The sequence below is a fragment of the Colobus angolensis genome, unplaced genomic scaffold (assembly GCF_000951035.1).
Source record: "Colobus angolensis palliatus isolate OR3802 unplaced genomic scaffold, Cang.pa_1.0 Scaffold2, whole genome shotgun sequence".
Classification (NCBI taxonomy): Eukaryota; Metazoa; Chordata; class Mammalia; order Primates; family Cercopithecidae; genus Colobus; species Colobus angolensis.
In genome coordinates this window covers 27,064,081-27,089,909 of record NW_012115154.1, presented here as the reverse complement: position 1 = coordinate 27,089,909, position 25,829 = coordinate 27,064,081, and the positions used below count along the sequence as shown (strand labels likewise).

At 46.6% G+C, this 25,829-nt stretch overlaps 1 protein-coding gene across 1 annotated transcript in view; it reads right to left on the bottom strand.

Annotated features, from left to right (window-relative positions):
* Window positions 1-5,450: 5,450 nt before the first annotated feature.
* Window positions 5,451-25,829, bottom strand: part of WDR60 (WD repeat domain 60) — a 97,694-nt gene continuing 77,315 nt past the window's right edge. Inside the window, exons 18-21 of the mRNA XM_011941603.1 lie at window positions 22,494-22,600; window positions 22,171-22,302; window positions 9,478-9,701; window positions 5,451-6,062 (exon numbers count right to left, since the gene is read on the bottom strand). Coding sequence (XP_011796993.1) covers window positions 5,864-6,062; window positions 9,478-9,701; window positions 22,171-22,302; window positions 22,494-22,600 — 662 coding nt within the window. The 3' untranslated portion in view covers window positions 5,451-5,863. The remainder of the gene's footprint in view (window positions 6,063-9,477; window positions 9,702-22,170; window positions 22,303-22,493; window positions 22,601-25,829) is intronic.

Sequence of the window (25,829 nt, the reverse complement as noted above, 5' to 3'; positions counted from 1 at the left end):
TCTGGAGGATGCCTCACCCCAGGGCAATTCTATTCCCAGGGGGTGTGAATACAGAGGCTCCAGAACACATCCCCCTAAAACTCCCTGGAAACCCTCACGTGCCCCGAGGCACAGCACCCAGGGTGAAGGCCAGGCCCTGGACGAGGGAGGCAGGAGGAGCTTCCCACTGGAGAAGAACACGCTCCTTCAGCTCCTCAGAACCAGTGCCAACTCGACCTCAGGCAGCCCCAATGCCAGGTGAGCCCCCAAGGGGAGTTAGGGAGGTGAGGACTCAGAGGAGCCTGGGAAGAACCACCAGTTCACTTCTCTGCTCCCTGCCCTCTCACCTGACACCTCTCAGTACCCAAGCGCTCCCCGAACTGTGCGCCTTCCACGCAGGTGCCAGGACAGAGGCCAGAATGCCCTGGGGCTCTGGCACCCTCCTGTGGCTGGTGGGAACACGCCCAGTCTCTACTTGTGGCTCTGGGCCTCCGGCTCACACTCCCGGCACCTGCAGCTCCAGGCCTGGCTGGGCATCCCCTCTCCCTGTGCCTCTTGCAGACTCCCTGCCCATCTTTGCTTCACTCCCACTTGTCCTTTGAGACCTGGCTTGGTGCCATCACCCAGGGACATGCCAGGATCCCGGCTGTGCCTGATGGTGGGGGCGGGGTCCCTGCCAAATAGAAGGAAAGCCACAGCCACTTCCAGGCCAAAAAACAAGACAATGATTTACCTCCCTCTCTACTGTCCATAAAACAGGTCCAGCATTCAACCAAAATGCTCAAGTAGCACAGAAAAAAGCAAGAATAAAACCACATTTTCAAAAGACAAAACCACCATCAGAACAAGACACAGATATGACTCAGATGTTGGACTCTTTGACAGGGGATTTTAAATAACGATGACACATTGAAGGCTGTGATGGAAACACGGACAACACGCAAGATCAGATGGGCTGCAGTAGCGGGTGCAGTAGCTCACGACTGGAATCACATAGAGGCCGGGCACGGTGCTCACACCTGGATCATATAGAGGCTGGGCCAGGTGCAGTGTATCACACCTGGAATCACAGAGAGGCGGGCACAGTGACTCATACCTGGAATCCCAGCACTTTGGGAGGCCAAGGTGGGCAGATCACTTGAGGTCAGGAGTTCAGGAACCAGCCTGGCCAACATGGCAAAACCCCATCTCCATTTAAAAATACAAAAATCAGCCGAGTGTGGTGGTGCACAGCTGTCATCCCAGCTACTTGGGAGGCTGGAGCACGAGAATCACTTGAACCCAGGAGGCAGAGGCTGCAGTGAGCCAAGATCACACCAGAGTGAGACTCTGTCTCAAAAATAAATTAATTTTTAAAGACGCTCAACTTACGCAAAAGGCAAAGGAAAAAAAAAAAAGGAAAAAGGAAAAAGGCATTTCCTTGGTTCTTAAGCGTCCTTGCTTCTGTGTTTTGCCCCGTTCTCCCGGCCTTTGATGCCGCTCCTGTGCTCTCCTCTAGCTTTCGGCTCGCTTCCCAGAAGCCGCGCCCCCTGTGCCCCCTGTGCCCCCTGCGCCTCCTGCTCCGCTGAACTGCGCCGTCTGTGTGGCTCTGGCCAAGCCCCTCCTGCCTTTGCTTACTGTGCGCCGATTCGATTCGTTCTGCGGAACCGACTCTGCCGTCATGAGGTCATCTCCAGACTAGTTGCCGACAAGCAGGGCCGAGTGGACCCTCACTCTCGTCTACACACTGGAGTGGGGACAGGGCCAGGTGCACCCTTCCTCTGGTCCACACCCTGGAGCAAGTGGGGACTGTCTACAGTCCTGCACAGGCAGATGCTTTTCCAGGACAGATCGGCTCAGCTACAACAGCATCTTCTCTCCTAGGCTTCACTCTCTCTCAGATACTCTAAATAAACTATTTTAAAAAGGCTACTTCTCCAGTCAGCACTGTGTGTGACTATGCTAATCTCTGTATCTTCAGAGATGATTTCTGGCGACGTTACGTTTTAGAATTTCACCTCCTGCACGGTGTTCCTGGTGTTGGGTCGCCAAGAGGATGGGAGGCCAGAGGTGCTGATGGACGGCGGTGCTGTCGCCCAAGGCAGCACCCACTGCCTGGAGGAGCTGCTCTCTCGGGGGCAGACGTGGGCCTCAGGGCGCAGAGGCTGCCCGGTTCTGTGCCTTGTTCTCTGGTCCAGGACCAGCCATCTGTTCATTCGGAGTCACTCCGAGATGAGTGGAACCACCTTTAGTAGGAGGCCGTGCCTCCTCTTTGTGTCTTCCTGAGGGTTTTAGTGAGATTTGGAAGAGCTGGTGCTGTTAACCATCTGCCATTTTATTGTGAGGCCCCAAAGCTTAACTTTCCTAGTTGGGCTTTTACCATACTTGGGAATGGGAATGTCACTGGGTAAACCACAGCTGCGACCGGACCCCCTCTTGACTCTAGTTTACATCAAATGGAATTTTGCAAACAATTGTGGAGGGCATGGGGTCATTGAGGGACCAGACTGCAGCTTCCAGGAATAAAAGTCTGCATGTCCAGTCATGCTTGTACATTCCGATATGACTCTGCCCTGCAGACACAATTGCCACTCAGCCGTCCCCCACGCCACCGTTCACTGAGCACCTTCTGTGACCGAGGCCCCCAGGGGCGACGACTGTGAAAAAACAGAAGTGCCTCCGTGCTCGAGCGCTCAGTCCAGCGCAGCAAGTGGGGCGTCGTCATGACAGAAATAACCACACGTGAGAAAAGGAACGTTTTATTTTACTTCTACTGAGGTGGCAAATGTTGAAAGAAAAATGTTTTCTAAATAACAAAAACATGACTGAAAAAGAGAAAATTAAATGACTGCTGTCTGCCTTGGAAGAAGGTGCTAAGCCTACGTGCAGTCAGGCACCAGGGTGGGCTTGGAGACCCCCGTGCACAAGGGGCCTTGCTGTAAACTCAGGCGGGAAGCGCACAGTGGGAAGGACCCTCCTCCTGCCACATTTTCCTAATCTGCTGTGAAACGTGTTTTTTAGAGGCTGCGATTCCTCTATCCTGTTGCCTGTCTCACCTTCCTCTGGAAGATCCTGGAGGCATCACCAGCGCCAGGGCAGGCTGCACCGGGAGGGATAAAACATGGGGCTGGCTCCTCCCTGGGGATGAGGCTGAGGGACAGATCACTGGCCTTTTTGCATTTTTCTTTCTTCATGAACTTCACATTTCTATATGGCTCAGAAAACACCCAATGGTTAGGAGCCTGGGAAGGGCTCATTCAAGGACATTGTGGGGCGGAAGCTGCACAGGTCAACCAGCCGCAGGGCAGAGCCGCCCAGTGGCCACAGGCGCTTCCCAGGCAGCTCGTCAGACATGGGCAGCCGGGGAGAGCTGGGCCTCCTCTTGCCCCTGGCCTCCGTGAAGCTGCACCTCCTGGGCCCTGGCAGAGGACGAACAAGGGCTTTAGCGGAGAGAGTGAGCCCCCAGCCAGGGAGGGGGCTCACGTCAGGAGGGTGTAACTGAGCCACAGACGGTCCTCTCTTAGGAGCTCCTCCTAAAGCCGCAGCGCTGTGACTGGGCACATAACTCAGGAACCGAACAGAGCTCCCTGGATTCCGTTGAGCTGATTTACTGAGTAGTTTCAGAGACGTGGGCCCAAGCAGACTGCCTCCCAGGTTACAAAAGAGTCAGGACAGAGTATGAACTGTGAACTGCAAATGATATCCGAGAATTCGCGGACACCAAAACCCAGAAGAGGCCCAAAGAAAAGGAGGGACAAATATTCATTCTAACTTTAAATAAGATAGAATCTGAGGCTAAGAACTTACCTCACTCTCAAAACTTCTAGACCATTTATCAAGCGGATTGCAAAACAGCAGCACGGATGGTGAATGGGTGTGGACTCGAGAAGCCATGTGCCCACCCCACTTCCTTCCCCAGGTGACTGTGACCCCGAGTTCCATGAAGATGCAGATGGAAGATGAACAAATTCCAGCCATTTGTTTAACAAGAATTGGCTAAGCCTCGACTGACACAGCGGGCGCTGTAGCAGGCATCTGGGACTCAGCGGCCAAGGAGACAAAGTCCTTGTGCCCATGGGACAGAGAGGGGGTATGTGTGGGCCAGCGGGGACGGCAGACCAACCCTGGCAGCATCTCACTGCCATCCATCCATGGGGACCCTAGGAACCCAGGATGGGTGTGCTTACATGTGTGCATTCCAGCACACAACGGAGCCTTCCTGGGATGGGACTGGACGGGAAGGGACGGTCACGGTCTATGTTACTCTGTCTCAGCTGTCTTCTTAACAAGCATGTAGGGTTCTGACAGGTTTTGTTTTGTTTTGCTTTTGCGATGGAGTCTCGCTCTGTTGCCCAGGCTGGAGTGCAGAGCCATGAGCTCGGCTCACCGCAACCTCCACCTCCCAGATTCAAGCAATTCTCTTGCCTCAGCCTCCTGAGTAGCTGGGACTACAGGTACCCGCCACCTTGCCCAGCTCATTTTTGTATTTTTAGTAGAGGAGGGATTTCACCATGTTGGCCAGGCTGGTCTCAAACTCCTGAGCTCGTGATCCACCTGCCTAGGCCTCCCGAAGTGCTGGGATTGCAGGTGTGAGCCACCACGCCCGGTCAACAATTTCAAATCAACAATGAAAAAGCAAAGAAAGGCTGGCGGTTGCTCGCTCGGGTGGCTGGAGAGAGGCCCATGTGAGATGTGCAGCCCTGCTGCTGGGGAAGGGGGGCTGTGTCTGGGTGTCACAGCCGGCCTGGTGGGTCCCTCCCAGACACCTTCCAGTTCTAAGACACTCCAGTTCTGGCCAGGTGAGGGGAGGGGATCCTGTGACCCAGTGAGAAGACCTAACTGTGCCCATCTGTTCGCCTCACAGACCCACTGACGGCCAACGGTGCTGGGAACATTTCAGGAGGGTGATAGGGCAAAGGGAGGGGTGTTTGTGACACTTTCTGGGATTTTTCTGTCCTCATCCCAGAACTCTCCTATCTCTGTGCTGTGGTTTGAATGTGTGTGTCCCGCCAACATTCAAAGCCTGGCACTTAAGCACGAGGGTGATCATGTTAAGGGGTGGGGCCCTTTGAGAGGCAGAGCCCTGGTGAATGGATCGGTGCTGTCGCCAAAGAGGCTGAAGGCCCCGGAGCCTTTCTGCCCTCCGCTGCCATGCGAGGGCACAGCCACGAGGTGCTGTGGGAAGCCGAGGGCAGCTGACCAGACACGAAACCCGGGGCGCCTTGATGCTGAATTCCACCTGCAGGAAACAGGAGGTGCAGATTTCTGTTGCTGATAAATTGCCCAGCCTAGGGCGTTTTGTTACAGCAGCATGATTCCTGGTCTACCTGAGCTACAAAATTCAAGGGAGTTCATTTACTTGTATGATTTCCACACAAGGACAACTTTTAGTGCTAATGGAAAACGTGTCTGACTTGCTCTGCAAATGTGACATTCCAATAATCCCAAAAGAAGGTGCTCAAGAATTTTAAGAAAACACTGTTGGCAGAGGCCATTTCAGTGGCGTAATTCCTTTTAATTTAGACATGTGTACATATATTTTATGCATAAGAAAATAGTTCATTAAGATACATTTTCATGGTAGACTGTTTGAAATCTAGTAGTAATGTGACAATATTTTAAACTGTTCTAAAAATAACTCAAAATACTCTCGGAAAAGAGGACCCTGGATGTGGCTCTACGCTCCCCTGGAAGTTTTGTAAATGCTAGAATCTTCTTTGTTTCCATTCAAAAGTAGTCATTTATTTCCTTGGAATACCAAAGAAATACTCTTGTAAAATAAATTATATACAGAATATACATAGTCTACATACATAAATATACTTGCACAGAAATGTAAAATTATCCATCTTATGTCTTTTAAATTTGGGTCATTACCGAAACGCCGTCTTCTCAGCAACACCCGCTACTTGTGTGGTTTTCCCTCTTGCCACAGGGCCTCCTGCAAAAGCAGACGCAGCCTGTTGCGCTCATCCCTCTCCGGGGCCGCCCACTGCCTCTTCAGGTGCTGGATGTCGATGGAGCCGGAGGCCCTGGCCAGCACCAGGGCCAGGAAGCTGCCACCAGCCTTCTCGGGCTCACCCACCGCAGCCATGGCCACCAGCCTTCAGGGAGGGGCACAGAAGCAGAGGGTCAGTGCATACAAAGGGACATTCGGTTATGTCTGAGTCTGCAAAATATCTACCTTCCATGGGAAGAGTGAAACGGATAAGAAATTCTAAAAATACCAATAGCCAAAACGAAAGCTAGACCAGAAATAAACGTGTGAAAACGCATTTCTGCAGGTCAGAGCCCTGCCGGATGGACCTGCGCAGAGCTAAGTGATGAGGAGACGTGCTGCACTCTCTCAGGGTGCCTGCTCTCTCCGCAGGCCAGGAGTCAGCAGCCCCCAGGCAGGTCCCTGGATAAGGTGGGGGCGTCAGCAGCCCAGGCAGGTCCACCCATCAGAGCCTCATCCTCGGTCTCTGGCCTCTCCAGATCTCACCCACAGCTGAGTGTCAGGGCTCACAAGTCTGCGTCTCCAGCCCACACTCACCCTGGAGCCCCGGACCCCTCCACTCCTGGCCTCCACGGGACCAGCACGTCCATCATCCACCCAGTGCCTGAGCACGAGACCTGGGGCCACCCTGCGCCCCCAGTCTCACTCCCAGGGGCCCCTTCCCCACAGTGAGGCCGTCCTCAGCTCACTCTGATGACCACAAGCTCCCTGACCAGGCCCCAGCTCTAATCCCCTCCCGAGGCCGACAGAGACTCAGACACACCTCCGCTGTCCACCTGGCCCCCACTCAAATCCCCTCCTGTGGCTGGTAGGAACACGCCCAGTCTCTCCTTGTGGCCCTGGGCCTCCCGCTCATGCTCCCGGCACCTGCAGCCCCAGGCCTCGCTGGGGAAACCCGTCTCCCCGTGCCTCTGGCAGATTCCCTGCCTATCTTTGCTTCATTCCCACTTGTCCTTTGAGATCCAGCTTGATGCCATCGCCCAGGGACCTGCCAGCGTCCCGGCTGTGCCTGATGATGATGGGGGTGGGGTCCCTGCCCTTGTCACTACAGGGGGGAAAACCACATCCAATCTGACAGCTACCTGAGTGCACCCCCTCCCTGCTCACTCCCCAGCACGTGGGGCAGCAGAGTGTGGGATGAAGCCTCGTGACACCCCAAAAGGGGCAGACCGTGAGGAACTACAGGCCACTCAGATTTTCCCCAGCGGATACCTGAACGCCGCTGTTCAGTTGCGTGTGTGAAGCAGGGTGATGTTTAGCTGCAAACCTGAAACATCAGTAACGGACGGTGGACTCCAAAGGCTTCCCTGACGAATAAAACAGGCCCTGGGTGAACCTTGTCGAGATGCTTTAAACCACAGCTGTGACAGACGTGTGAACACAGTACGAGCACCCGTCAGTTCTTCTAAACGCCCTTCAGATTTGTTAAGGCAGACAGAATCCAAGCAAAGAGGAGAGACGACAAAAGCGAAAGTTCAGCCCAACGCTGAGCCATCACCAGGCTCCTGCCACCTCCTGTGCTGGCCCCGAGGGCCCCTGGCTGCTCCCCACGGCCAACCTGCTTCTCAACCACACGCTACAGTGAGTCCTTGTCAGAGATTGTAACGTAACTCTAAAAGTGTTAAATCATTGCTTGTATCGAGACTCCTTCCTTTCAAACTACCCGTTTCTTCTTGTTCTGCTTCTCTGTCTAACCAGAGAACAGTAACTGCATACTTTCCGTGTCAGGTACGTCTGGCTGCCCAATAGGAGGCGAGAACGCCACCTCCCTCCAGAGCCTTTTCCGGTGTGGGAAGTGGAGGAACGTGCGCCCGGCGGCCACCTCCTTCCTGAGAGATGGACAGGGTTGACCCAGGCATCTGGCACTGCTGAGGGGTTAGGGGAGCTCCCCAGGGCAGCCAGTCACTGGGGTCTCAGCTGGAGACTGAAGCCAGGGTCTCTAGTACGTTCTCCTTCATGGAAAGCCGTGATGCCCTTAAGATGAGGCTCCAGAACGGAGGATCCCTAACCTGCTAATGACGGCAAACATGCTCTCCGCTGGGAGCCAGGCTTGGAGCCCGTCACACACAGAGCTGGGGCTCCTGTGCCCAGACCCTCCAGTCCCCACCACGGCAGCACGGCCCACCTTGGGGTATGCCACCCGTCCCTGCCGCCCCCACCCAGATCCCATCTCCTAGGTCTCTGCCTGCCCCCCTCAGCCCTGACCCTCACTCGTGACCTCTTCCTCATCATCCGCCTCCACAGCACATTTCCCAGCATGTTTCGGGAGCCCCTCGTTAACCTGCTCATTGTCTGTCTTGCCCACCAGGGAGTGAGCGATCTCAGGGTGCGGGCGCCAGGCAAGTCGGTGCTGGGTAAACGTGTTTATCCCGTAATGCAGGCACAAACACACTTTCTGGAATAATAAACTGCAGGTGTGTTGTGCGGTTATCTGCAAGTTACAGTCTGGATTTTAGTGTAATTTTTTAATAATCAGAATAATGTAAGTAAACCTAGGAATCAAACTAAATAAATGCAATTCTTAATTTCATTCAGATCTCACTGGGATACCCCCAACATTCTATTAAACTCTTATCTTTCCTTTACAAAAGGGCTGTGGGATTTCTCTCCCCAGGTCAACATGAACCCTCACAGTAGGAGGATTTATTAAAAAGAAATGTAAAATCTCAAGAAAAAAACACAGGTGAACAGACAAGCAGGGCCCAGGATAGCGCCTCATGACGAAAGTTTTCGTGACACTTCTGCTGTGAAACAAACAAAGCAACAAAGAACTACCTAACAGTGGTGCCGACGGGAGCGCGTCTGTCTTAATTCCATCAGTGACATCACGTGAACTGATGTGCATGCCCCGGCTGCGCTGGTCTGGCTGTGAGCTGGGAGCCCCTTGAGGGGCCTGGGCCGGAATGGCTTTAGTGTGGCGTCACGTGGATCGTTAATTCCACGCACTATCCCCCTTTCCCCCTTTAGACACTAGGGGAACACCTAGTACGTCGTTCAGACATTAAAACTTATAGTTCGTAAGACTGACAAAGGAACATAACTAAGAAGCTCTCACAAACTATCATTTTTTACTCACAGAATACTAATGATGGGGAAATACTGCACGATTAATCTGTTAATCCAATAGACTACCTTGTGCTAAATATAAAGTAATCACACTTTAAAGTGGTTTTAAAAATATTATTTAAATGCACAATCCAAGAGTGGACCCTCAGGTAAACTGTGGACTCAGTGGTGGTGGTGTGGAGGCAGGTCCATGGTTCCACCTCACGCACCTCCGGCCGGGATGTGGGACAGGGGCTAGAAATCTCTGCCTTCCGCTCAACTTCCTGTGAACCCAACACCGCTCTCAAAAACAGTATTTTTTAATTTTTAACTAAACATATTATTTAAATTTACGTATGGCCACATCTTAAAATGTAGCAGCCTCATGCAAAAATCAAAGAAGAAAGACCACAAGTGGCACCTGTGGCCAAAGCACCCCCTGCAACCAACAGCTGGTCCAGAACTTCCCCACTTGCCTGTTGGGGGAGAGCTGCTGTTTGGCAACAGGACCCAGATCGCTCTGGAGGAGGTCCCAGATGTAGATGTTGGATGTGTCATCCTGCACCAGGAACACGGCAGGCCTGGTCGGGGACCACTGCAGGCCGGTGACTGCATGGCTGTCCGTGCTGCTGTCCCACTGCAGGAGCGGAAACGCGGAGCTCAGCTGGTGCAGCCTGATGCTTCCGTCCGAACAGCCAGCCTGTGACCAGGAAGGATGAACACTGCTGAGCACGGTCTTTTCCTTTCTTTTTTTGAGACAGGGTCTCGCTCTGTCACCCAGCCTGAAGTGCAGTGGCACAATCACAGCTCACGGCAGCCTCGACCTCCTGGGCTCAATCAATCCCCCTGCCTCGGCCTCCTGAGTAGCTGAGACTACGCGCATGCACCACTACACCTGGCTTCTATATCGTTCGTAGAGATGAGGTTTCACTATGTTGCCCAAGTTGGTCTCGAACTCCTGGCCTCAAGTGATCCTCCTACACTGGCCTCCCAAAGTGCTGGGAGTACAGGTGTGAGCCATCATGCCAAGCCTCTTTTTTGCTTTTTTCTTAACTTGATCTCAGCAGCCAGAGAAATTTTTCAGAGGATTGGTTTTCTTTAGTTTGTACCGCAAAAATATTAATTTGTTGTTTTCCAAACATAAAATCATAATATTGAATCTCTCCTCACAAATTACAAAGGTGAGCACTCACCTGACTCTGACACGCTTTGTGTTTCTCTTCCAAAATGGCCAATAATCAACAGACTCAGTGAATATATAAACACGTATTTATTTTTAACAAAGTTGAGTATCACTGATTCAAGCATGGGCCATTAAGATTGGCTCCATGAAAATATGGCACCTTTTACAAAACTACATACATTTGTGTCAATAATATGGTTATATACTTCCCTTGGATTGAAGTTTTCATAAAATTAAACAACTGGTTTAATAAAAGACCAAATTTTTAGCTTTTAAAGAGAAGATTAATTCCTTTTTACTAAATATATTTTATCTTTCCCATATTCAAAAAAAAAAGAAAAAATCAAGAATGGGAGTAAAATTCTAAAATGAAATATAAACAAACAAATTTAAAAACCTACACTCCAAATAAGTAACATAACCACACAGAAAGGAGGGGCAGGAACCAGACCACACAATTTCTGAACACCCCAGGAAATGGTGCACTTTACACCTGAAGCCCAAGCAGAGCCCGGAACACCGGCTCCTCAGTGGCCTTCATCTCCCCAGGCACGAAGAGCTCTGTGTATTCCGAGAGTGAGCACGTGAACGGATAAAGTGCAGGAAGCATCCACCAGATCAATCGTCCTAATAACACACTGTCTGAGAGGCAGGCACTGCTGCGGAGGAGGGAGGCTGGGGGGACCGTTTGTTAACCTGGTGTTGGAGACAAGGGTGCAAACTCACAGTGTGTGATGCCTGCCTATGTGCTTTACAGATAAAAGCAGGTATTCCGTGTGCCGTGTCTCTGAGCAGGCCCACAAGTATGTCAAACACTTCTTACTGCCTGGATCTTGGTTTCTAGATACCTTCCTCCACTCATAAGAGCCAGAACTCTGAGGAGAAGTGGCTGGTTCAGGGCTCACAGGATGACACCAAAAGGATAAAGAGGCAGCTCGAAGGACAGCCACCGACCTAACCCAGAAAATTTGAGCAGCAAAATAAATACTGGTAGTAAATGATTATGACCTACTGAATAAAGTAAAAAGCAACGTGTCCACAACATGTAGTAAATAGACACATCCATCCACATACAGAGAAAGGAAAAGTCTTCCCCAACAGTAGAAAGCCAACTAGTACATGTAAAATCAATGGTGGGCTGGAAAATCACTACTTGCCAATCATCCTAATAATCAATTCAGGCGAGATTCATCCATGGATGCCAAAACTGGTGGTGAAAATCTAAGGAGTTTTGAGACGTGTACAAAGTGTCAGGGTATCTCCCCATGAGACACTTCATCAGTGGGACCACGGTAGTTCCACACGGTCAGAATGAGTGTTATGTGGGATGGTACAAACTGACGTCATGGGTGTCCCAAGGACACACATCACCCCGAGCTCCTCCAGCCAAGCACGAAAAAGCTGCGACTGACTGTGACTGACCAAAACCTCAGACAAGCTCAGGCTCAAGAACATTCTACAAAGTAACTGGCCTGTGCCCTTCAAAAATGTCAAGGTCATGAAAGACGGAGGAATTCAGTCTTTGACATGCAGATCAAGGGAGTTTAAAGAGACAACCCACTGAATGAGACACATGACCTGGGACATGGTTTTTCTTACAAAGGACATTATCAGACAATCCATGCCATCTCCCTCCATCTACAGATTCGATAGCAGCTTTGTACCAGTGTGAACTCCCTGGTGACTGTGACCACAACAGCTATGTGGGGATGGATGTTCTTGCTTTTAGGAAACGCACGCTGAACTGTTTCGGGATGGAGTACCATGTCCGCAACTTCCCCTCAGACGGTGAAAATACGCGAACACCCAGAGAGAAGGAAGCTCACGTGGTACTGCAGAGGGTGCGCAGGAAGCCTCTGAACTGCTCGTGTAACTTCTCTGTAAGCCTGAAACTGTGTCAGAATAAAAGTTTTTTTTTAAAAAAAAAGTCCATTCAGGCTGGGTGCAGTGGCCCACGCCTGTAATTCCAGCACTTTGGGAGGCCGAGGGGGCTGGACCACAATGTCAGGAGTTCAAGATCAGCCTGACCCAAGTGGTGAAACTCCGTCTCTACTGAAAATACAAAAATTAGCTAGGCATGGTGGCTCACACCTGTAATCCCAGCTACTTGGGAGGCTGAGACAGGAGAATCGCTTGAACCAGGGAGTTGGAGGTTGCAGTGAACCGAGATCGCACCACTGCACTCCAGCCTGGGCGACAGAGCGACTCCATCTCAAAAAAAAATATATATATATATATCCAATAACCACATGAAATGATTTGTTCCACATGGGCAGGTAAGACTTTCAGAAAGCAGAGGTTCTATTTTTTTCAGAAAGCTGAGCTGCATGCAGGCGACCGACCCAGTGCCTCCGGTGTGTGGGTGGAGGTCCTCTTGGGAGGGTGTAGAAACAGGCCAGGGCAGAACCTTCCAGAGGCCGGCCCAGACACCTCTGGAGGCCTCCTACGCCTCCGGACTCAGGAACACCAGGATACACGAGTCCTTTGGAAACATCGTTCTTTAATGCATCTTCACAAAACGTAAGATTTACTGATAATGTGTATGCTTTAGTCACAGAGGCAGGGTCTGGACCACACAGATTACTATCCAATAGAAATATAATGGGAACCACAAATAGGAACCACATACGTAATTTAAAATTCTCATTAGCCAGGTGTGGTGGGGTGCACCTGTAATCCCAGCTACTCAGGAGGCTGAGGCAGGAGAATCCCTTGAACCCGGGAGGCGGAGGTTGTAGTGAGCTGAGATCGTGCCACTGCTTGGGTGACAGAGGAAGACCCTGTCTCAAAAGTAAAAAAAAAAAAAAAAGAAAAGAAAGAAAGAAAGAGAGAAAAATCCAGCAGCCACATTAAAAAGTAAAAAACAAACAATCAAACAAAAACAAAAAACTGCTGGGCATGGTGGCAGGCACCTGTAGTCCCAGCTACTCAGAAGGCTGAGGCGGGAGGGTGGGAGGATTGCTTAGGCCTGGGAGATGGAGGCTGTAGTGAGTTATGATCACGTCACTGCACTTCCAACCTGGGCAACAGAGCAAGACCCTGTCTCTAAAAATTTAAAAAACAAAAAAGGTAAAATGTTACTTCAAAATGCAATCACCAACAAAATTATTCTGTTTTTTATTGAGATAAAAATATACATCAGTAATTTACCATCTTTATAATTTTAAGTGCACAGTTCGGAGGTAATAAATACATTTATATACTTAGTTTTCTTTTCATCCATACTAGCTCCCCCGCTTTCCTGACTTCTGGTAGCCACCATGCCACACTCTGTCTTCATGAGATTCACTGTTTCAGCTGCTGTATATGAGTGAGAACACGTGGTATTTGTCTTTCTGTGCCTTATTTAATTTCACATAATGGCCCCTAGCTCCATCCGCACTGCCGCAAATAACAGGGCTTCACTCTTTTTTACACCTGAGTAATATCCCATTGTGTATATACCACGTTTTCCTTATCCATTCATCCACTGATGGGCACTTAGGTTGACTCCATATCTTGGCTATTGTCAACAGTGCCACACTAAATGTAAGAGTGCAAATATCTCTTTGATGCATTTATTTTCATTCTTGTGGATATACCCAGTAGCGGAATTCCTGGATAATACGGTGGTTCTATTTTTAGTTTTTTGAGGAACCTCCATACTGTTTTCGTAATGGCTGTACTAATTTACATTCCCAGCAGCAGTGTATCAGGGCTCTCTATCTTTTTGATATGAGCCAGTTTAACTGTGGTGAGGTGATATCATGTTGTGGTCTTGACTTGCATTCCTGTGATTAGTGATGTGGAGCATTTATTCATATTCCTGTTGACCATGTGTATGTCTTCTTTTGAGAAATGTTTGTTCAGATCTTTTGCTCATTTTAAAATCGGATTATTTATTTTTTGCTATTGAGTTATTTGAGCTCCTTATATATACTGGTTATGAATCCCATGTCAGATAAATCATTTGCAAATATTTTTGTTTCCTTCGCTCTTCAGAAGACTTTTAGCAAGATGTAATCTCAACTGTCTACTTTGGCCTCCAGCCTTGTTCTTTTTGCTGAGGATTGCTTTGGCTATTCAGGATCTTTATTGATTCCATATACATATTAGGGCTTTTTTTTCTATTTTTGTGAAGAATTTCATTGGTATTTTGATAAGGATTGCATTGACTCTGTAAATTGCTTTGGGCAGCACTGTCACTCTAATAATATGAATTCTTCCAATCCATAAGCATGCAACGTCTTCCCATTTTTTGTGTCCTCTTCTATTTCTTTCATCAGAGTTCTAGTTTTCCTTGTATAGATCTTTCACATCTTTGGTTAGATTGATTCCTAGGTATTTTACAGTTTTGTTGCTACTGTAAAGGAGACTGCTTTCTTGACTACTTTTTCAGATTGTTTGCTGTTGGCATACATACATGCTACTTATCTTTGTATATCAATTTTGTATCCTGCAACTTTACTGAATTCATGTATCAGTTCTAACAGTTTTTTTTTGGTGGAGTGTAGGTTTTTCTAGGAAAAGGTCATGCTGTCTGCAAACTAGGCTAATCTGACTTCTTCCAGTTTGGATGCTTTTTATTTCCTTCTCTTGCCTAACTGCCCTGGCCAGGACTTCCAGTACTTTATTGAATGGGAGTGGTAAAAGTGGGCACCGTTGTCTTGTTCCAGCCTTTAGAGGAAAGGCTTACAATTCTTTTCCACTCAGTATGATGTTAGCCATAGGTTTGTCTTAAACAGACTTTATTATTAATATTTTGTGGTATGTTCCTTCTATGTCCATTTTGATGAGGGCTTTTATCATAAAGGGATGCTGACTGTTATCAAATGCTTTTTCCCCATCTACTGAAATGATAACCTTTTTGGTTTTGATTTTGTTAATGTGATGTCTCATATTTATTCATTTGCATATTTGGAACCATCTTTGCATCCCTGGGATGAATCCCATTTGATCATGGTGAATGGATCTTTTTAACGTCTTGTGGTATTTGGTTTGCTAGTATTTTGTTGAGGATTTTTGCATCTATGCTCATCAGGGATATTGGCCTGTAGTTTTCATTTTCTGTTGTGTCCTTGTCTGGTTTTGGCATCATGGTAATGCTGGCCTTATAGAACGTTTCCAATTTTTTTTTGATAGTTTGAGAAGCATCGGTATTAGTTCTTTAATTGTTTGGTAGGGTTCAGTAATGAGGCCATCAGGTCCTGGGCTTTTCTTGATGGAAGACTTTTTATTACAGCTTCAATCTAATTAATCATTATTGATTTACTGAAGTTTTCTATTTCTTCATGGTTCAATGTTGGTAGGCTGCATGTGTCCAAGAATTTATCCATTTCTTCTAGGTTTTCCAATTTGTTGGCTTACAGCTGTTCGTAATAGTCTCTAATGATTATTTGTATTTCTGGGGGTTCAGTTGTTGTATCTCCTTTTTGGTTTCTGATTTTACTTGGGTCTTCCCTCTTTTTTCTTAGTTATTCTAGCTAAAAATTTGTCAATTTTGCTTATCTTTCAAAACCCAACTTTTCATTTCATTGATCTTCTGTAATTTCCTTGTCTCAATTTATTTCTGCTCTGAACTTTACTATTTCTTTCCTTCCACTAATTTTGAGTTTGGTTTGTTCTTGCTCTTCTCCTTCCTTGAGATGCATTGTTATATTGCTTATTTGAAGTCTTTCTACTTTTTTGGATGTAGGCATTTATTACTATAAACTTCTCTCTTAGTACTGCTTTTGCCATATCCCATAGATTTTGATATGTTGCATTCCCATTTTCATTTGTTTCAATAAATTTTTTTTTTTTTTTTTTTTTCTGGAGACGGAGTCTAGCTCTGTCGCCCAGGCTGGAGTGCAGTGGCGCGATCTTGGCTCACTGCAAGCTCCGCCTCCCGGGTTCACGCCATTCTCCTGCCTCAGCCTCCCGAGTAGCTGGGACTACAGGCGCCCGCCATCTCGCCTGGCTAGTTTTTTTTTTTTTTTTTTTTTTAGTAGAGATGGGGTTTCACCGTGTAGCTCAGGATGGTCTCAATCTCCTGACCTCGTGATCCACCCGTCTCGGCCTCCCAAAGTGCTGGGATTACAGGCTTGAGCCACCGCGCCTGGCCTGTTTCAATAAATTTTTAAATTTCCTTCTTAATTTCTTAATCGACCCACTGGACATTCAGGAAGATGTTTAATTTCCATGTGTTTGTGTATTTTCCAAGGTTCCTCCTGTTATTGATCTCTAGTTTTATTCCATAGTAATCATAAAAGATACTCAATATGATCTCTATTCTTCTCAATTTGTATGGACTTGTTTGGGGCCTAAGATATGGGGTATTCTGGATGATGTCTCATGTGCTAGTGTAAACAATGTGTATTCTGCAGCAGTTCAGAGGAATATTCTGTAAATGTTAGGCCTATTTGGTCTAGTGCAGGGGTCCCCAACCTCCGGGCCATGGACCAGTACCAGACCACGGCCTGTTACGAACCAAGTCGCACAGCAAGAGGTGAGGAGCAGGCGAGTGAGCATTACCACCTGAGCTCCACCTCCTGTCAGATCAGCGGCAGCACTAGACTCACAGGAGCATGCATCCTATTGTGAACTGTGTATGTGAGGATCTAGGCTGTAGTCTCCTTATGAGAATCTAATGCCTGATGATCTAAGGTGGAACAGTTTCATCCTGAAACCATCCCCCAAACCCCTGGTTCAGGGAAAAATTGTCTTCCACAAAAACCAGTCCCTGGTGCCAAAAAGGTTGGGGACCACTAGTCTAGTGTGTAGTTTAACTCTGATGTTTCTTTGCTGATTTTCTGTCTGGGTAACCTGTCCACTACGAGAGCGGGGTGCTGAAGCACCCTACTATTATTGCATTACAGTCTATTTCTGTTTTAGATCTATTAATCTTTGCTTTCTATATTTGGGAGCTCTGGTGTTGGGTACGTAGATACTTGTAACTGTTACATCCTCTTGCTGAATTGACCCCTATATCATTATATAGTACACTGACCCATTATCATTATATATTGACCCCTCTTTGTCACTTTTTACAGTCTTTGATTTGTAGTCTAATTTATTTTATATGAGCATAGCCACTCTTGCTCTTCTTCAGTTTCTAGTTGTAAGGAATATCTTTTTCCACCCTTTCACTTTTAGTGTGAGTGTGTCTTTATAGGTGAAGTGAGTTTCTTGAAGGCAGCATATAGTTGGGTCTTGTTTCTTTATCCATTCAGCCATTCTATGCCTTTTAATTGGAGAATTGAGACCATTTACATTCAGTGATATAATGGCTAAATGAGAACATTCTACTGCCATTTTGTTGCTTGATTTCTGCTTAAGACTCCTCTCTTCCTTTGTTCCATTCTGCCTGTCTTCCTTCTTTCTGCTAGTATGTTCTAATTTGTTGCTTTTTGTTTTGAATGAAGCTATTACAGGTTTTTGTATTGTGCTTATTTACTTAATTATTGAGACAGGATCTCTTTCTGTGACCTAGACTGAAGTGCAATAGCAAGATCACAGTTCACTGCAGCTTTGACCTTTCAGGCTCAATCAATCACCCCTCCCTTGTCAGCCTCCCAAGTAGCTAGCTGGGACTACAGGTGGGCATGGGTACCGCTATACCCAGCTGACTGTTTTTTGTGTGTGTTTGTTTGTTTGGGTTTTTTTTTTTTTTTTTTGCAGAGATGAGGTCTCACTATGTTGCCCAAGCTGGTCTCAAACTCCCAGACTCAAGCGATCTTCCACCTCAGTCTCCCAAAGTGCTGGGATTATAGGCATAAGCCGGCGCACCCAGCCCTAAAACAAGTTATTTTAAAGAGATAACAACTTATCTTAGAATACAAATAAAGAAATAAAAACAAAGGAAACACTAAACAAAAAATTCTACACTTTAACCTTCTCACATTTTGACTTTCAGTTGTCTCGATTTATATATTTTTAAATTATTTATATCTTAAGAAGTTGCTATAGCTATTATTGTTTTGAATAGGTCTTTTGGGCTTCATACTAGAGTTATGAGCATATTGTACAAATACAGTATTCTGGGTTTGTCCATGTATTTAATTATATGAAGGGGTTTTATACCTTGATATGCTTTTTGTTTGTTTTTTTACATGTTAGTATTTTTTTGAGACAGAGTTTCACTTTATTGCCCAGACTGGAGTGCAGTGGCACAATTTCAGCTCACTGCAACCTCTGCCTCCCATGTTCAAACGATTCTTCTGCCTTAGCTTCCTTGAGTAGCTGGGATTACAGAAGCCTGCCATCACATCTGGCTAATTTTTGTATTTTTAATAGAGACATATTTCATCCAGTTGGCCAGGCTGGTCTCGAACTCCTGACCTCAAGTGATCCACCCACTTTGACCTTCAAAGTGCTGTGATTACAGGTATGAGCCACCACACCCAGCCTCCCTTTAGCATTTCTTGCAAGATGGGTCTGAGGATGGTGAATTCTCTCAGCTTTTGTATATCTGGGAAAGACTTTAACCCTCCCTCATATTTGAATGACAGTTTTGCTGGATACAGTATTCTTGGATGGCAGTGTTTTTCATTTAGCACTTTGAAAATGTCACTCTCCTCCCTCCTGGCCTGTATGGTTTCCATTGAGATGTCTGTTGCCAGATGAACTGGAACTCCTTTATATGTTATTTGCTTCTTATCTCTCACTGCTTTTAGGATCTTCTCCTTCTCCTTGACCTTTGATTATTAAATGCCTTGTGGTAATCTTATTTGGGTTGAATCTGTTTGATGTTCACTGACCTTCCTATACCTGGATATTGACCTCCCTATGAAGTTTTGGAAAGTTTTTTGTTATCATTTCTTGGAATACATTTTCTAACCCTTGCTAGCTCCCTATTGAATACCAATAATCCTTAGATTTGGTCTTTTGTGGTTATTATATTCTCTGTCTTGTAGGTAGTCTTCATTCCTTTTTGTTCTTTTTTTCTCCTCTGATTGTATATTTCCTTTCTTTTTTCTTTTTAGAAACAGCATTCGCTCTGTCACCCAGGCTGGAGGGCAATGGCACAATCAGGGCTCACTGCAGCCTTGGCCTTCCAGGCTCAAGTGATCCTACTGCCTCAGCCTCCATTTGCCTCCACATGCCACCATTCTTGGCAAATTTTTAAATTTTCTTAGAGAGATAGGGTCTCCCTATGTTGCTCAGGCTGGCTCAAGAGATCCTCCTTCCTTGGCCTCCCAAATGCTGGGATTACAGGCATGGGTCACCGCACCTAGCCTTGATTGTGTATTTTCAAATAGCCTGTTTTGAGCTCACCAATTCATTCCTCTACTTAATCTACTCTGCTGCTGAGAGCCTATAATGAATTTCTTCAGTTCAGCAAATATGTTTCTCAGTTCCAAGATTTGTTTGATTTTTAAATTATTTCAATCTCTTTGTTAAATTTCTCTGATAAATTTCTGATTTGCTTTTCAGTGTTGTCTTGGAGATCACAGAGTTTCTTTAAAATTGCTCTTCTGAATTCTTAGAGAGCTCACAAATCACTGCTTCATTAGGTCAGTCACTGGATTTTTGTTTTGTCCTTTTGGGGACATCATGGTTCCCTGTTTGCTGCTGTTTCTTGTGGGTGTATGTCTGTGCCTTTGCATTGCAGGATTAGTTATGTATTCCAGTTTTCTCTGTCCAGCTTGTTTTGGTTTTCATTGAATACATTTACTTAGCAAATCTCCACTGCTAGGTTGCTGCCTCCTTTTCAGCTATAGGTGTCACCTTAAGACGAGGTTTGCCTTAGCTGTATTTAGTGATTGAGGGAGGCCTGTCCCAAATGCGGGAGGCCTCAAATGGTTTGTCCTGACAGTGTCAGGGTTCGTGTTCAGAAGACCTGCAGAACAAACCTTCTGGAGCATAGTATTGTGAGTGGCCAGTCTGATTGTGTGCCTCCTTTGGCTAAGGTGCAGAGTTTCCAGGGCTGGGGACAGTAGTCCCGCCTCCCAGCTTTGTTTCTGGGTGGCCTCAGGGCTATTTCTCCCTTTGGGCACTCGGGATGCTCTCCACGGGCCAAGGCAGGGACAGGGCACCCAAGAAAGTAGAGAAACTGGTTGTCTACCTCACTTTTACTTTCTCCAGATAGAAACCACGAGTTAAGGGGAAATTTTCCATGCACTTGGTGCCAGGCCAAATAAGGGGAAGGGACATTGTGGATATGGAAGCCGAGTTCTCCTCCCATTTGCTTGGAGCTTTTCTACTCTCTGTGGCCCCAGGAACTGTGTTGTCTTCACACTTGAGCTCTAAGTTCTTACTGGTAAAGATCTTGGTACTATGTATTTGGTTTTAGTTTTTTATGGGAACAGAAGTCATAAAAAGCTCAAGAGCTCCACACTGGAAGTCGCCAACAACAAAATTGTTAATGAGACTTTTTTGTTTTTAGATGGAGTTTTGCTTCTGTTGCCCAGGCTGGAGTGCAATCGCACTATCTTGGCTCACCACAACCTCCACCTCCTGGGTTAAAGTGATTCTTCTGCCTCAGCCTCTCGAGTAGCTAGGATTACAGGCATGCGCCACCATGCCGGGCTAATTTTGTATTTTTAGTAGAGAGGGGTTTTGCCATGTTGGCCAGGATGGTTTCGAACCTCTACCTCAGGTGATCCACCTGCCTGGAACGCCCAAAGTGCTGGGATTACAGGCATGAGCCACCATGCCCAGATAACTTTGTATTTTTAGTAGAGATGGGGCTTCTCCATGTTGGTCAGGCTGGTCTCGAACTCCCAACCTCAGGTGATCCACCTGCTTCAGCCTCCCAAAGCGCTGGGATTGCAGGCGTGAGCCACCATGCCTGGCCTAATGAGACACATTTTACATTCTTTTATTCACACTAATTCTTCAAAATTTGATGTGTATTTCACACCTCCAGCACATCCCAGCCTTGCCTGGCCACATTCCAGGCTCTCAGCAGCCACAGGGGATATTACTCAGCAGCTAAATGCTGTCTTTGGAAATACAAAGATACATGAAACACCATCTCCACCCTCAACAACCTTACAGTTTATATGACTGACATATAAACATAATTTATAATGTTTTAAGTACTATAAGAGTAGTGTGAATAAATAACAATCTTTCCCCTCAATCTCAAGTACAGGGAAATTTGTAAATACCAGTGAGAGAAGGAGATATCTGAGCTATAATTTAATGCCTTGACTATTGTATAACTCTTGTTAACTGTCACATTTAATCATGTATAAAGTTGTTTCATATTTTGCCTTCTGTCCTATCTTACCCCAACCAACCCATAAACTGACCTTGGAGTCTACAGGAAAATTGTGACTAGGGTGAGCTGGGCTGACACCAGGCCCTGGAAGGAAAGAGAGCAAGCAGCTCGCACCCGCACACCATTTCCTGCAGCATGAGTGCAGTGCGGGGATTGCTGCCCTCCCGATGGCCATCCCTGGACTTTCAGGTTAAAGACTCTGAACATTAATTTCTATTGTGTTAAACAGTAAAAGAACACAGGCAAAAATTCTCACACTAAAAATTTCTTCACATTTTTGGCTGTAGCATAGGTTTTGGCATTTGATATTCTTCTGTTGAATTCTAACTAACTTGTAATTGAACCAAGTATTAATTGAGAGTTTAATTTCTACATAGGTTTTGTTTTTAAACTTTGTTATTAATTTCATGTTTCTCCTTTCTAAACCACTGACACCCCATAAATGATCAATTAGTGGTCCAGTAAATGATCAACTTTTAAAATTTTCCAGTGGATCAACTGCAAGTGTTATGCTGCCCAAATAGGCAGAGTATCATTAAAAAGAATTGGTAAGCCTAGGCAACCCAGGGAGACCTCATCTCTACAAAAAAATATGTATTTTTTAATTAGCCAGGTGTAGTGGCATGCACCTGTGGTCCCAGCTACTTGGGAGGCTGAGGTGGGAGGGTCACTTGAGCCCAGGAGTTCAAGGATGTAGTGAGCTACGATCACACCACTGCACTCCAGCCTGGATGACAGAGCAAGAGCCTGTCTCAAAAAAAGAAAAACAGAATTGGTGCTTTAAAAAACAAACTTTCTTACCAAAAATATTGGTTCTCCAAATGGTGAAAAATCAATGACATTAACTTTTACTGGCCTTATACCACGTTGCTGAGGTTTGAATAGTTTGGGAGCCACTCTCAAATCTTGTCTTGTGCCATGGCTTATGAGACCCTGTGAAAAAGAAGCCCAAGAGTGATGAAGAAGTGCATCAGATACGAGATTGGATACAGTTACTGTTCCTCAAACTAAATTTAAACTTTATAAAAGCAAAGAGTAAGTTAATCCTAAATCAAGATATTTATCAGGTAACTCAGGAAAACAAGGAAAATGAGTAACAGAATTAAATTTAAAATACTACTCACCACGTCTGTGCCAACAATAAAGTGATTAGGATCTGAAGGCAGAAATTTAACATTCAGTGTTTGTGTAGTCCCCCAAAATTCATTACCTTTATGGGAAAGACTGAAAAAATAAAGTAACAAAGATGAACAGACGGATGGTTTTCAAACTTTAAAAATAAGATAGTATCAGCACTGATTTGCACCACAATGCATCATTCGATGTGTAACAGGCCGTGTCACTTTCCTCTGGTTTAGCCACTCTGTTTCCATTTTTTTCTGCTACTACACTCTTGATAATTTGTTCAGATTTATCTTTCTGTTCACTAATTCTTTCTTCAGCTGTATCTAATCGGCTATGTAACCACTCACTTGGTTATAAATTTCAGAGGTCACAGTTTAATTCCTAGAAATATCTTTTAGACTGTACAACTATCTCAAGTTCTTAAGTGTGTGACTCCTACTTTTTGCACCAAGGTACACTGTTTCTTCATGCTTGTAGTTGTGAACTCATCTGCAGCAGACTGCTTCTCATGAGAATCCTGTGAGCCCCCACTTGCAAACTATATTTACCCACCAGGCGGTTTTGTGTCTACTTTAACTATGAACCCACTGAGGCCACTGGTCTAGAACTGTGATGCTAACATCTCAGCTTGTAGGTTCCCATACATATACTCAGTTTAGGATTTTAAGCTCTTCCAAGCTCCTCTGTCTTCTCTTGGCTGTGGTGAGGCTTTCTGAATTTCCCTATCACTGCAGGAGCAGTGAGTTTGAAAGTCCTGTGCAGGGGTCTCAGTTCTACCTCCTTGCCTCAGGCAAACCCAATGCATCACCTGTTTCTGCATAGGCTCAAGCCCCAGAGACAGCTCAGAAGGTCTGAGATAGCCTGGGCTTCACACCCAGCCTCCAAGCCATCACACAGCAGCTCAAAAGCTTATGACACTAACTTTAAGCTCTCTCCTGTTTATGGCATTTAGAGATTTTCCTTTCCTTTTAAAAACTATACTTAGTTTTATTTTTTCCTTTATATGGCCTATGTATTTGTAACAGAGAGATGCCCACAATTGCTCCATCTGCCACACCCACATCATCAAAGTCAGCATGTGGCCGTGGTATCAGCCTCCTTTCCAATTTTCTCTTTCCGTCCACATTCAGGACTGCAAATGTCACCTCTTAGTTGATGACTCCCAAATCCTTGCTTCCATCTGGGGTTTCTGCTATGGAGGCCCCTGGTTCCTGGGCATCTCCACGGGCACCACAAGCTCAGCCTGCCCTCACTGGACCACATTGGGCTGCTCCCACCCCTCCCCACTCCTATTCTCACCTAGCAAGTGGTGCCCAGTCACCAACCAGACATGCTGGTGGAGCCAGAGGCCAACCTAGGCTCCTCCCTCCCACTGCTCCTATAATCGATGAGCTGCCGGTTTTTTTAAGTTCTACCCCTTTAGCCTCTATACCTGTGATTGCTGCCTTTGTTCAGATCCTGGTAGTTCACGTCAGTCACTCCAGAAGCCACCTAACGGCTCTCCCTGACTCCAGCCTCCCTTCCTCTGTTCCCAACTTATACCGCTACCACACTGACCCATCTACATCACAGACAAGATGCACCACTCCTCGGCTCAGCATCCTGCAATGGCTCGTGACCACCTTTACGCTAATGTCCACATCCTTTAGCACAGCAGACAGACTCGTTAGGGCCTGCCTCACCTGTCTCCCTCAACATCAGACCCACTGACAGCTCCAAATGTGCCTCTGGGCACCCCTAGGTGCTGCTCCCTCTGACCATCTAACTCCATCTCAAAGGCCCAGCTCAGTCTTCGCCTCCTCAAGATGTCCCCATTGCACTCCATCCCCCAAGCTGCCTCCATCCTTTGAGCTCCCACAAGCCCTGTGCACATCCTGACACCACACTTCGTCCTCTGCACGATGACCCTGGTGGATGGGGCCCAGCTGCAGGGGTGGTGCAGGCAGAGCCGCGGGACCTGCTTCCCCGCAGGCAATGACCTCCCGGGCACACTCATGCTCAGTGACTGACGGGATATGAGGTATAAAGGCCCGGCCACATGATTCTGGGAGGCCATTCTAGCTCAGAACTCCCAGGTCCTAGGGAGTCGGCTGTGGGGCCTGCCTCACAGCTCAGCTCCTCCTCTCAGCCCCATTCTGCCTCCTCCCCGCCCTTTCCCAGGCAGTGAGCCCAAGGAACTCCCTGAGAAGTATCCTCACTCTGAACTCCACTGCAGAGCCGTCTTCCTGGGAAAGCAGGGAGCCCCCGCTGCAATCACATAGCGTTTACTCGTCTGCCTCCTTCTCGGAGCACCTTGAGGGAAGATGCTCCCCCCTGGTGCTACAAAGCCTGGCACACAGAATAAGCTCGATATGGTTGGCTGAGCAGAGTCTGAGGGAACATTTATTGTGCGTGGATCTCAGGAAGACACTGCTAGGAGTTTTTGGGTATGAAAGCACCCAAACGTCGGATGCATTACACACTTTCCTTCAAAGAGTGTGTGTGCAGTTAAGTACATGAGAAGCTGATGGTTAAAGATAAACACAGTGCACAGTATAAAGCGGTAAGGACCCTAGCAGAGATAAAAAGTCGTAAAGAAACTCAACAGGGGAACTGCAGAGGCTGCAGGGGTCAGGGGCTCGCTCAGGAACCATGTACGTTTGGCTCTGCAATACAGTAAATGACTTTTTAAAATATAACTCTCTTTCATAAATAGTTGTAATTACTAATTACAACTGTAGTTGATTTAAAGTCTCCAAGCATGCATGAATTCATTAACACAACCCACAGGTTTTCTGATTAGGAAGAACCAGGCCCAAACATTTTTCAAGGGTAATTCACATGTTGATAGTTGACCCGAGTGCAGTAAACGATAAGAAAAGATACTTTAAGAAATAAATTAACATAAAACATATAAATACCACAAACAATATTTGTACATTTGTGAAGAATTTTTATGTCTTATTAAGTTATGTGAGTAAAAGCAGAAATCTAAATCTCTGAATAAAACTTTTTATCAATGTTTCCGGTTCCTGAAACTTTAAGTTTGGGGCTGCATGAAAACTGAAGAATAGTTAAATAGGACCAATTTAAAAGACAGAAAATAACCTCTACTTAAAGACAAAACGTTAGCTCTACACCTGGAAGCTGCATATATTACATTCACTCATTAATAATAGATTAACAAGGCCAGGTGTGGTGGCTCACACCTGTAATCCTAGCACTTTGGGAGGCCGAGGCGCGTCGATCACCTGAGGTCAGGAGTTTGAGACCAGCCTGATCAGTACGATGAAACCCCGTCTCTATTAAAAATACAAAAATTAGCTGGGCATGGTGGCAGGCACCTGTAATCCCAG